Raw genomic sequence first — 12,931 nt, 5'->3', positions numbered from 1 at the left:
AGGCTCAGTGAGCTGGAGGGAAGGGGGACACAGGAGCCCAGCCCTGGCCGGTGCCTTTCTGTGAAGGGGTCGCAGCGGGGCTCGGGCAGCAGTAGCGAGGCATTTTCACACAGAATGGGCTCTTTTGGAAAGCTGTTTCAGCATGTTTGCAGTTTGTGGGTAATTTGGGAATTAGGGTAGCTGAACCCAGAGTAACCAGCGCTCTGCTTACAGGTGGCTACTTTTCTGGTGAACAAGCAGGTAAAATGGTAGAGAACGCCATCCTGGCCCTGTGTGCCCAGGTGAGTTGAAATCCCCTTATATCCTTATACGATTTCCACATTACACACGATGACCCGTATATTAACGTTCACTGACCTTAGCTTCCCACTCGTTTGTGTGCGGGCAACCGTTAGCACAGCCGGGAAACTTAAGAGAATGTGCGTATGTCAGAAATTTCAGGAAGCGTCACTTTCAGGGACTGTCGTAGAATCTGTACATGTTCAGCTCACTCTAATAATAATTTTTTACAGTGGAATCGATAATTCTCTCCAGCATTTCAAGTTAGCCTCCAATTTTAGTTCGTTTCATGGTATTTTCCTTTCTTATTGCATCCTTCTACCTTTGTCGCCCAGAAAAGTCAGATGGCCCCAGCCCCACGTCACGTTCTGGCAACACTCTGTCCACTGGAGCTTTCTGCGGGGGTGGACGTGTTCTGGGGCAGTGCTGTCCCATACCATCACCACTGGCCACCTGGGACTGTTGGCATTAGAATGGCAGCCGGTGTGACCAACAATTTTTAGTTTTCTTTAATTTTTTTTAAACAAATTTATTTATATTTTATTTATTTATTTTTGGCTGCGTTGGGTCTTCGTTACTGCGTGTGGGCTTTCTCTAGTTACAGAGAGCGGCGGCTACTCTTCGTTGCGGTGCACGGGCTTCTCATTGCAGTGGCTTCTCTCATTGCGGAGCACGGGCTCTAGGCGCGCGGGCTTCAGTAGCTGCGGCACACAGGCTCAGCAGTTGTGGATTGTGGGCTCTAGAGCGCAGGCTTGGTAGTTGTGGCGCATGGGCTTAGTTGCTCTGCAGCATGTGAGATCTTCCCGGACCAGGGATCAAACCCGTGATCCCTGCATTGGCAGGCGGATTCTTAACCACTGCACCACCAGGGAAATCCAGTTTTCTTTAATTTTAATGAAACAGTCACGTGTGTCATGCCTGCCATATTGGGCGGTGCAGTTAGAGGCATTTCTCTACTTTTGATGGTAAGACATGAACCAAAGTCCCCAGCATTTTGCCCAGTGTCTCACACGACGGGCGACAGGCCGCTCCGTTTCTCCCCTTTCAGGGCTTTCAAGTTGATATAGTTCTAGGTGATCCCTCTGTGGTTGGCATTAAGGCTCTCCCTGGGTTTGTTTCCTAAGCACCCATCTCTCCCCACGTGGGCTCTGGGTAAGGGTGTCTCTGTGATCGTGCTGCATACACAGGCCACGTTTACTTAAACAGGAGGAGGTTTTCCTTCGTGTGTTCCACAGGTGGTGAGTTGCCATTATTAAAAATACAACCATCGTTTTCCTTGCTCTCAAACATGACACTTACACCACGGAGTTGGTAGCTGGCGGTCCTGGGCCATAATGCAGCCCGAGCCACCTGGCAAATCCAGGCTCGTTCTGACTCAGGGAGGCCAGGGTTGGCCGGGTGGAAGGCGCTAGCTCCTTCCCTGGTCCAGCCATTCCCTTGTGCATCGTCTGTGGGGCTGTCCACACCGTGGCAGCAGAGGTGAGCGTGAGACAGAGACCCTGAGGCCCACAAAGCCGGGCTCTTTCCTGTGGGCCCCTTACATTAAACATTGGCCGACCCTGGTTGAGACCAGGACCTTGCTGTGCTGATGTTTCCCCCTGCAGTGGGGCAGGCTCATCTCCCCTCACCCACCGTGGTGCCGAGGGTATGTGGAGCAGCATGTGAACCCCAAAGCGGGCTGCATTTCCTCTGTTCTTGTGACTCTTTGCTCAACAGCTGCTTTCATACATTGTTCAAGTTGCCCCTGTTCCAGCGTTCTCTTCAGTTCAGCCACGGCATTTCACAGTCATTTTAAGAAAATTATTTTTTGCATTTCAAGAAAATGCTTGGGAGTCTTCTCATATAAATTCCACTTGTCATATTGAAGAATAATTTGTATAATGGGACGGGAGAGTAATAAAACTACTGGGATCCAAAGAGCGTTGGAATGATGGCTTTTCCAGGTGCTCATAAATGCTTTTTCTCTTACATTTTTTTCCGGACATATTTTCCTCTGTTGGAACAGTAATTGCCCAGATAAGTCAGGGTTCAGAGACAAACCTCTGAAGACAGTTGCCAATTAATGAGCCACAGAATCGTCAGTTTTACGAGCGGTCCGTACCTTGTTGAAAAAAAATAAAACATTGGAAGTCTTGAGTGGATAGCAACATGGTGAAAATATTCAGACACACACTCAGGGAACCTAAAATCCAGGCCAATGAAAAGATAATGCTTTAGTAATTGAGCCGCATGCGCCTGCCTGCTGGAGGACCGTTGCTAGTGGGTTGTAGGCTCTGTTGCTCGGTGGTCGCCATGGAGATGCCGGGAGTTGCCAAGTGTACGGACTTTGTTTTCCAACAGCTGAAAGATGATGCTGCTGCCCTGGTTGATGTGATCGCCCCTCCTGACTTCATCCTGGACTCACCGATCGGCAGAGCTGACGGCGAGGTAAAGAGCAGCCCCCTCCCATGGCGGCTGGGGGCACTGCACCCAGGACCGCAAGCCGGGGGCTCTCTGGGACCTGATGGCAGTCGGTGCTGAGCCTGAGATGATGACGTGGCTTGGGAGTCTCTGGTCACACGTGGGCAGCAGGGAGGGAGCGGCTGGGAGATTTGGGGGTGGTCATGGGCGGATTAGCCATCCCCCAGCCTGCCCTCCTCCGAGAAAGGGGATGGCATTGCCACCCTCTTGGGCCGTGATGCTGAGGTCAGCCCGAGCTTGTGTGAGGCTCGGGGCCCTGCAGCTGTCTCGCTCTTTTCACGCTCTCCTGGGAGCCTCTCTGCTCCTGGGTCTTCTGACCGTCTCACGGCACTAGCTCGTGACCCCTCACCCTTCTACCTGTGCTTCGCTGGCAGCCCTCACGTGGCTTCCCAAGCTCCTCTCTTCCCCCTCCTGCCCACGCTCCACAGTGATGGCTTAAAAAGCAGACCTTGTCAGACAACTGCTCTGATGGAGCCCCACACCTGAAATGGCACCCAAATCCCTTCCTGCGTCCCCAGCCCACGCGGCCTGACCTCTGCCCGGTTCTCCAAGGTCATTTCACACCGTGCCCCTCCCACCCTCTGGACTAAAGTCTCCCTGTCCTCCTGTTTCTCCGTCGTACTGGGCTCCTTCCCACCCCAGGGCCTTTGCACCTGTGTTCCTGTTGCCGGAGCGCTTCTGTTCATTCTAAGCGGAACGCCGCCTCTTCAGAGATGTCTTCTCCAGCCTCTAGCTGAAGTGCCACCCCAAAGAGTGGCCCCACTTGGTCCTGCTGGGGGACCCTGACAGAGCCCACGGGTATCCCCACCTGACCTCCTCCACCACGTGGAGACGCCCGTGCTGGACGACACCCACGGGTCTGCCCAGTGCCTCCCACTACCTGTGGGTGGTTGTCCCTGTGTTTCCATGGAGACGTGGCGTTTCACAGTGTTGAAGTCACGTGCTGAGGTTCCAGGGCTGTCATGTTCTTTCTGCTGACCCAGGAGACTGAACATAGGGTGCTAGGAACCCTCCATCTGTCCCCAGGGGACACTGCAATCAGTCTGGGGAGGCAGGCGCCTGGACCTCTGACCAGCCCAAGCCACACCTGGGGTTGGGACAGGAGTACCAGGCGCTGGGGTGGGCAGTTCGGACGAGTCCCCCATCGAATCAGAACGGCGGGGACCGTACATCTGTGGAGGGCCTCTGTCCTCTGGCTGCACAGCTGGGCGGGGCGTCCCCGCTCACAGTGTGTGTTACTGCGTCCACTTCGCCAGGGAGAAACCCAGCCTCCGGAGGGGCCGGGCGGGTTGTAGCGGAGCCAGGATTGGGGTGGAGATGGACCGTCTGGAGGGAAGGCAGGAGAGAGTGAACCCTGCTCTTGGCCAGGGCCCCCGTGGGAGCACGAGGACGACGTGCTGACAGGCCCACGGGAGAGGGGCCGGCCTCTGCGACACGGGCGCACGGGAGCATTAGCCCTGAGCAGGTGGCGCCGAGCGGCTCTGCAGAAGGCGGCCCTGGCTCGCGGGCAGCGGCAGAGTAGGGGAGGACCGTCCCATCCCGTCCTGTCCCGGGAGGGGGCCCCGGGTTCCACACTGACACCGGAGCCAGCCTGAGGCTTCACGCAACAGGGAGCCTGACACGGCGCGCGTTCCTCCTAGTGTTAAGGGCTGAGGTTTGAACTAGGTGCTCCTAGGTAAGAAGTTCATTTTATTTTATTTTTAATGTCAGGCATTACTTTTTATAAATTTATTTATTTACTTATTTTTGGCTGCGTTGGGTCTCCGTTGCTGCGCGTGGGCTTTCTCTAGTTGCGGCGAGCGGGGACTACTCTTCTTCGCGGCGCACGGGCTCCTCATTGCAGTGGCTCCTCTTGTTGCGGACCACGGGCCCTAGGTGCACAGGCTTCATTAGTTGTGGTGCGCAAGGCTTCAGAAGTTGTGGCGCACAGGCTGTAGAGCGCAGGCTCGGTAGTTGTGGTGCGTGGGCTCAGTCGCTGTGGCTCGCAGGCTGTAGAGCGCAGGCTCAGTTGTGGCATGCGGGCTTCAGTAGTTGTGTGTGGGCTCAGTAGTTGTGGCTTGCAGGCTCTAGAGCACGGGCTCAGTAGTTTTGACATGCAGGCTTCAGTAGTTGTGGCGCACGGGCTCAGTAGTTGCAGCACACGGACTCTAGAGCGCAGGCTCAGTAGTTGTGGCGCACGGACTTCATTGCTCCGCAGCGTGTGGGATCTTCCTGGACCAGGGCTCGAACCCATGTCCCCTGCATTGGCAGGCCGATTCCTAACCACTGCGCCACCAGGCAAGTCCCAGAAATTCATTTTAGATGAACAAGCACAGCTGTAGGAGATTGAGATCGTCAGTAAGTGAAGCATAACGCTCCAGGCTGTGCAGTGTCACCTCGGATTGATGACCTGTGGAGACACAGCCTGTCTCTGTGTCTCCCTGGGAGCCAAGAATAGCAGAACGTGGGCAGAATTGCTGAGTGTGTTTGTTTGGCAGCTGCAGGGGAGGGTGGCTTCTTAAAAGTAACACCTGTCAACATCAGCCAGATACAAAATTGGCCCCTTCCCTGTCTCCACGGACCTCAGCCTGGGCGCTGGCCGTGCTGGGAGCAGGGAGGTGGCAGGCGGCTGCCTGCCACGCTCAGGACCTTCCTCTAAGAGAACAACTGAGAGCAGTTCCGCCTGGGGGGCCCTGAGGCGACGGCTAGCTGGCCCAGTCTGCAAAGTCTGACGGGGCAGGCAGAGAGGGGACAGTGTGTGCCCAGGCCCTGTGGCCCAGGGGACAAGCTATCATCCTGCTGCTTGGCTGCACCGCCGCCTGCCAGCCAGCAGCCACGTGGGTGCGAGAGAAACGTCGACTTGCAGAATCCACCTTCCAGGAGAATTTCCAAAGCAAAGGGCAAGCAGGATGTCTTCATCATTAAGTGTACATTGTGGTCCTTTATAGTTGCATTTCCACAATTGTTCTCTACTGACAAAGACTGATTTACGTAAATTAAATTTAAATCATCTTAAAATGTTTCCATGAAGTGTCAGGAGAGAACTCCCTGGGTTTTCACAGTTGCACTGGCACACTCAAAATCTTTCTTATTACATACATGTGTGTTCTGTATGTATTTTTTGCAGCTCTATAAAAACCTCTGGAGTGCTGTGCTTCAGGAAAGCAAGGTGCTAGAGAGGGCATCATGGTGGTCGGAATTCTCTGCCAACAAGCCCGTCATAGGAAGTTTGAAATCAAAGCTGTAGTCGCACTGGCTAACTATGATGAAGCCGTGAAGACATGGACCTCGAGTTCAAGTTCTGGAGGCCCCAGAGATGGCTGCCGCTCTCTGAACGCACAGCTCTGCCCTTGCCCGGCTGCTCATCCTGTCGAGCCCAAGGCGGGACTGGCTCATCCTGGCCTGCCCCCCATCCCGAGTCCCAGCAGGATGGGTAACGCCTGAAGGGCAGGGCTGATTTGGGTCCATCCTGATTTGCTGGGTGAAAAGAAAACCTGTAAGATCATTTCTTCCTGATGGACTGAGCACTTTTTGATAATTAGAGCTTTGTACGGTCTATTTTCATATGCTGATTATGAAACTGGCCGCTGGTAATTCGGGTCAGGCAATATTCTGCCTTCATCTGAGATTTCTTACAAGCCTCTGCTTCACTAAGCCCTAAATGATGCCAGTCTGATTCTTTGTTCACTCTGGTTTGACTTTCTCATGTAATTAAATTATAACCTTACTGATTTGCACCATGGACCACCCGAATGACACAGTTGAAGATTTTGAAGGAAAAGAAAATCAGTTTTATTACTTTGTTGTGTGGAACTGGAAGCTTCCATCAAAGAAATGTTTCCAAAGGAAAAAAAATGCATAATGATTTGAACGTCTGGTCATCCTTAAGTTCTGACCTCCCGGCTGTGTACTTTGTCGCTTTGTTACGTGAATCGGTTTGTTCCTACAGGCAGTGGAACATCCATTGCTGCCTGGCTCCGCCAGTGGTGGTGGGGGGGTGCGTTTGCTCCACGGTCCTGAGCGCCCTGATGGGGTGGCGGGGGGAGACAGATGGAGGAGGTTGATGGGCGTCTCCACCTGTCACTCGAGTGTCCCAGTTCAGGACGATGGCTGGTGGGTGGGTTCTCACTCGACACCCTGTCTCCGTTCCCCCTGGCCTCTGGGGCAGGGGAGGGGCCGTCCTGTGGCCTCACGAAGAGGCCGAGATGGAGGATGGAGCCTGACCAGGTGCGGCCCCCTCACCTCCTGTGTGTGCCCGGGTCTGGCTCTGCCCTCGGCCTCCAGCCCTCTTGCCTGGGCAGAGGGTCTTGTCTGAGGACCAGGGACCAGTGGGGCTGCAGGAGGAGCTTCACGTGGCTCCAGGCCAGCCCTTCTCTGCAAATACTGAGCTGCACAGAAGCCTGCCCTCCGGGGGAGCCCTTGTCACGTGGTCTTTGTCTGTGAGCGCCCTCAACACCTGGCTGTCGAGGGCCAGGGGCCCCACGGACGATCTGCTCTGTCCCAGGGCTGCCCACGTGGCGTCCCAACCCCAGCTCCCTCCGTCCTTCCTTGGCGTGTCCCCCTTCCCTGACTGACCAACGGCCTCTGTGTGGGCACGGATGTGGTGTTGGCAGCAGACTCCCTTCCCACCTGGTATCTGAGCCAGGGGGGCCTGTCCCTTGCCGTGCTGAACTGTCACTCGTTTGCCAGAAGGAGTTATGTGACATGCTGCCTTTACCACATGCATAGCCCAATTCCCTGGACAGCACAGCACTGACTGGTTTGTAGTCAGTCTTCCCATTGGTCTGGAAGCTCTATGAGGTCAGGGACCAGGTCTGAATCACCTGTTTCCAGTTCCCAGCTTGAGGCCACACACGGGAAGAGCTTGGCAAGTGCTGGAGGGAGGTGTGGATGGGTGGATGGGTGGATGGGTGGATGGGTGGATCAGTGGGTGGATGGGTGGATGGGTGGATGGGTGGATCAGTGGGTGGATGGGTGGATGGGTGGATCAGTGGGTGGATGGGTGGATCAGTGGGTGGATGGATGAACGAATGAGTGAATGAGTTGCATGAAAAAACTCATGAATGAATGAGTGAAGAAATGAATGAATGAATGAGTAAAAGAATGATTGGGGTGGATTTAGATGCTGCTGAAGGAAGAAGGACCATTTTGGCCCCAGTGCCCAGCAATGGCAGGTACAGCCATGGTCCCAATCCCTCCATCAAGTGGGGCTGCTCGCCTTCTTGTGTGAGATTCGGGCCTTCCTGTCTCCAACCTGGGCTTGTGCTGTTGCTTTGAGCCCGTGCTGACCCCCGCCCACCTTTCCAGCTCCGGTACTGGCTGCAGCTCCTGGTCAGCCCCATTCCAAGGCAGTAGCCAGGGCTCTCTACCCTGGGTGGGGCTGCCTCCCCTCTGGATCCCTGGGACCAGGGATGGTCTCCTAGCTCTGCCCCTCACAGGGCGCCACCCATGAGGTGCTCTGTGGAGGGAGAGATGAGCAGAGGGGTGGGCACGTCCTTCACACTGAAGACCAACGGCATCCCGTCTACAGCAGGCAGCATGTGTGGACCGCCGTGAAAATAATGCTGGAGTACAGTATGACCAGACGGAGCCCACCAGCCACTGAAAAATCCATTTTTCATCTTGCAATATCACTGCAGTTGAAATTCTTTAAAACTCATCACAAGGAAAAAAAAAACCAAAGCCACTGCTCCCCTCCAGCCCTATTAAATGAACAAATGCTATTTCCAGAGCTACTCACTTGCCCGTCTCAGTAACCAAGTGTTTTTTTAAGGAGTGTATTTCTACTCCTATGTAGAAAATCATGTATCAAATGACAGAACGCTGGATAAAGGCTTTGTGAACACAAACTCGACTTGGCCAGGGAAGCAGCAGTGGTCATGCTCAGGCTTGGTCATTCAGCAAGCAGATGCTGACCTTCCACGAGAACTTACAGGAAGGGAAATGCAGAAGGGAGGTCCAGGTGGGAAGAGCAACCCCAGGGAAGGAGCATCCTCGGCATCTTCTGAATTGGGGGAGCTCAGCAGGGAGGACTTGGCGTCCGGGGGTTTCCCTTGTGACCACAGTGCTACTGCACCTTGGATTTGATGCCCTTCTTCACCAAAGTAATGACCACACAAGACGTTATGGCTGAATTGTGTCCCCCCAAGTCCATACACCAAAGTCCAACCCCCAGCACCTCAGAATGTGACTGTACTTGAAGATGGGCCTTTAAAGAGGTGATTAAGGTAAAATGAGGTCATACACATGGGTCCTGATCCAGTAAGACTGGTGTCCTTATGAGAAGCAGGGATCAGCACACAGACACACGCAGAGGGGTGACCACGTGAGGACGCAGGGAGAAGACGGCCGTCCACAAGCCAATGAGAGAGGCCTCAGAAGAAATCAACCCTGCCCACTCCTTGATCTTGGACTTCCAGCCTCCAGGCCTGTGAGGAAATCAGTTTCTGTGGTTTGGAAGCCCAAGCAAGGAAATGCACAGGACCCATTCCCGTATGATCTCTGTGAGCCCAACCAGGGGCCAAATGATTCCACCTGTTTCAGTGGGTGGCTTGGTGGCTGGTCCAGGGTTCCTCTGGCAGCAGGCACTCTGTACGCAGAGTGTGCAGATTTCAGCTTGTGTTTCCGCTGCCCAGAGGCAAAAGGCTAAGGGGACAGGGACTATGTTTGTGTTTCCAGGGAAATCGTGGGCATGTGGGCGCTGACTGGCGTGGGACATTGAAAGGGAAGCCAGGAGGAGACGTGTGCAGGGCTGGCCTGGGGACCGGTGTCCAGGTGGCACCTGACTCACAGCCGGCGTTCCCCTGCCTGCCTTTCTCTTCCACCAGCCCCCGGGGTGGTGGCCACAGTGAGGAAGTGGGCTCTCAGGTCAGGCAGCCCACAATCAGGGGCTGGGATGCAGACTCAGGTTCCCCAGCTCCAGAGCACACTGGCCTGCCACTGGGGAGAAACTGCAGGCTGTGTACATCTGATTCCAGAGGTAGGGATCGTCCCCATTTTCCGGGTGAGGACACTGCTGCTCGAGAGCTCAAGTGACCAGAGCCTGCAGTCCCAAGTGCTTCCACCGTCCCTCGGGGATGGGCTCCCGGGCTGGGGGCTGCAGCCCCTCCAGGGCCAACTTTGTGAGTCCAAAGGTGGCAGCAGAACCATCGTGCGCTAAGACGAGTGTGAAAGAGGAGACCGGCTGTCTTGTGTTCTGTCCAGGTGGTCCGCGGTGAAATTGTCCTTCCAGAAGCTTCCTTTGTCCATAGCAGGGGCCTCAGGACCAGTGTGCTGTTTCTATCTGGAGTGCTGGGTGGGCGGGTGTTCAGAGCCATACTAGTGACCGTGTTAGGAGTGGAAAGCAGAGTGGTTTGGGATGATTGATCCTCCCAGGATGGCGAGGAACCACGGGCATCCGGCCGGTCCCCAGGGCGTGCTCGCAGCCTGAGGTCGGGAGAGCCGCATGTGAGGAGCGCAGGTCTGGGGCCAGGCAAACATCCTCCCAGAGAGGGTGGGCGTTTCCAGGAAGACGCCCTGCTCCCAGGGATGCCCTCTGGGAGGCGGGAGGCCTGGGGGCCTGGTGGCACCTCTGCAGGAGGCTCACCTCTCTGTCTGCAGCCACGATCACGGTGACAGCTCTGCCAATGGTGCCTGCCCCACCCCTACCCCCTTCCCCCCACCCCTGCCTGGCTGGCCCACAGGGGCCAGAGACAGCAAAGACAACACTGCTCAGAAAGCGGTGACACCGGCCCAGCCAGGGGGACACAAGAGCCCTTTGTGGGGACAGGAGGGAAGAAGGTGCAGGCATCCTGCCCAGCTGTAGGCCTCAGACGGTGTCTGGTCTGTGTTTGCACGACGTCTTCCTGCAGCCAGGCTGGAGAAGCACCCCTGCGGTTGGTCACCAGGGAGAGGTTTCCTTTCCTTGCTCTGCTCCAGGACCACAATGGTTTCAACAAATCTCAGCCTTGGACCAGGTCCCACGCTTCCCTGAAGCAACCTGGAAAACTCCAGGGTGATGGGCTCGGAGAGGCATGAGCGGCACTGGGGCAGCCAACAGCCATAGGCACCCCACCCGCCAGCCCCCACCTCCACCTCCATCCAGCTCCACCCCTCCCCCACTTCCACCCAGGCCCTCCCCATCATCCACCCAGCCCCGCCCCCACCTCCCCTAGCCCCGCCCTCACCTCCATCCAGCCCCTCCCCCACCTCCCCTAGCCCTGCCCTCACCTCCATCCAGCCCCTCCCCAGCATCCACCATTTATTTAACAAACACCCACTAAGCGTTTGCTGTGTGCTGATCTCTGAGCTGGTGAGTAAGTGGAGGTGCTCCATGGTCACCATGCTTGGAACTGCCCAGCAGGGTGCTGGCCGCTGTAGTGCCCTTTGCTGAGGCTCCGCATCTCCGCTGACTGGCTCGTGGGTGCTGTGGGGACAAAGTCTGGGACACAGAGTGTGCACCCAAGCAGTGGGCATGGAGGAGATGGAGCACATCTGCCACCAGCACGGTCGCCTGGCACTTCCAAATCTAGCAGAGCCACACACAGCCCTTGACCCAGGGCGGCAAGGGGAGGCTACTCCTCTGGGCATGGCTCCCCTTGGCTGTGCTGTGCACTCTGCACTGCGGCATCCGCTCTCCAGCCCAGGCGGTCTCTGCACGGCCTGACCCAGGGCCCGCGGCCTGTCCAGGGTGGCTGATCCATCCCAGATGCGGGACCCTGTCCGTCCATTATCACCGAGCCCTGGGCACTGTGGGAGCCTCCCTGTGAGGTCATGGCTGGCCAGTTAATAGGCCCAACCGTGGGTCAGGTCCAACCCTGGGAGGCGGGCAGGGGCGCCTGCAGTGGGGTAGGGGGCTTCTAAGACGGCCCAGGCCCCCAGGGCGAGCGTCTTGGGAAGAGAGGCCCCCTGGTAAACTCTGACAACTCCTTTGGCGAATTCCCAGCCTCCTGCCAGGCAGTACATTAACCACTCAGGTGTCACCGAGCTCCGGTCCAGAGCTGAGCTGCAGCAGTCGGTCAGCCACCTGGTACGCTGAGGCTGTGCCAGACCCCTGAGCTAAGCGACCGCTTGAATCCCCCACTCCCCCAGATTTCAGTAGGTATGCTCAGCAAGGTCACGAGACTCACCCCGGGTCACGTGACAAGGCCTGTTGCCTCAGGTCCCAACCTGCCGGGTGCTCTGCCCAGAGCCAGCGTCAGGACGGGGTGGGCAGGGCCGGGCAGCCTGGGTCTCCCTCCCTCCCAGCACCAGGAGGATGGAGGACGGTGGTGAGTGGGCAGGCGTGCCTCCACCCCAGGAGCCTGCAAAGGCAGACAGAGGGCCCCACGCAGCAGGATGGGGACCTGCGGGGAGCGCCATTGTCCTGCAGGGCTGGCACCATGGGGCCTCTTAAAGCAATTTTTTAAAATTTAAGCCACGATGACCGTGCGTCCACTCACGCCAGATGTCCGGGCGAACCCGCCCTGCCTCCCTTCTCACTGCAGCCGCTCATGGTTCTTGCCCAGTGTCCCTCTGTCCCAGCCTCACGCCTCCACTCCCAATGGCCTCGGCCCACCCCCCCCCCACCTAGCCCGACTCCCGTCTCCCCCGGGCTCCCCCTGCCCTCAAGCCAACGCCCCTTCCAGCCCCTCCGCAGACTGTTTGCACGGGCTGCTCCCCCTGCCTGGAACACCCTTCCTGCTTACCCTGGACCCTCGCGAAAGCCACTCTCGGGGACCCTCCTCTGTGCTCCCAGCGCTCTGCCGTGCCGGGCACAAGCTAGGGGCTCTGTCAACAGCAGCGGAGTTTCAGAAGCTCTGGCTGTGAAGGAAGCCGATGGAATTTCACGACTTGCTACCTTTGTGCAAACTTCCCACCGCGGCAGAGCTCATGAATATAGTCCAGCTGAAACCACAGCATCGTAACAGAAATCTTAGCCTAAATGGATCAATAGTAAGCCTTGGGCACGAAGGGTCACACAGACACGCGGGGCCGCGGCCCCCTTCCTGATTCTTGTGTGCCTTTCACCAGACTCGGGGCTGGTTTGCAAACCCACGTGTGCGTGATTTACAGCCGTCATCTCCTCTCTGCGGCCGGGCCTGACAGGCCTGCTTTCCCAGCCTCCCTTGCAGCTGGGGATGGCTGTGTGTTTCAGGCTGAATTCTGTCCCCAAATCCATATGTTGAAGCCCCAGCCCCAATACCTCAGAGTGATTGCATTTGGAGTTAGGGCCTTTAAAGAGGTAATTAAGGGA

At 56.7% G+C, this 12,931-nt stretch overlaps 1 protein-coding gene across 4 annotated transcripts in view; it reads left to right on the top strand.

Annotated features, from left to right (window-relative positions):
- The window catches only part of ACOX3 (acyl-CoA oxidase 3, pristanoyl), a 48,113-nt gene extending 41,653 nt beyond the window's left edge, over window positions 1-6,460 (top strand). For all 4 annotated transcript variants that reach the window (XM_081246292.1, XM_081246293.1, XM_081246290.1 and 1 more), the window contains exons 16-18: window positions 214-281; window positions 2,620-2,706; window positions 5,846-6,460. In XM_081246292.1, the coding sequence (XP_081102418.1) occupies window positions 214-281; window positions 2,620-2,706; window positions 5,846-5,965 (275 nt within the window). In that variant the 3' untranslated portion in view covers window positions 5,966-6,460. The remainder of the gene's footprint in view (window positions 1-213; window positions 282-2,619; window positions 2,707-5,845) is intronic.
- Window positions 6,461-12,931: the final 6,471 nt, after the last annotated feature.

Source organism: Mesoplodon bidens (assembly GCF_964165515.1).
Source record: "Mesoplodon bidens genome assembly, chromosome: 1".
Taxonomy (NCBI): Eukaryota; Metazoa; Chordata; class Mammalia; order Artiodactyla; family Ziphiidae; genus Mesoplodon; species Mesoplodon bidens.
Note: the sequence above shows the minus strand (reverse complement) of the source record. Positions and strands in the feature narration are given on the sequence as shown.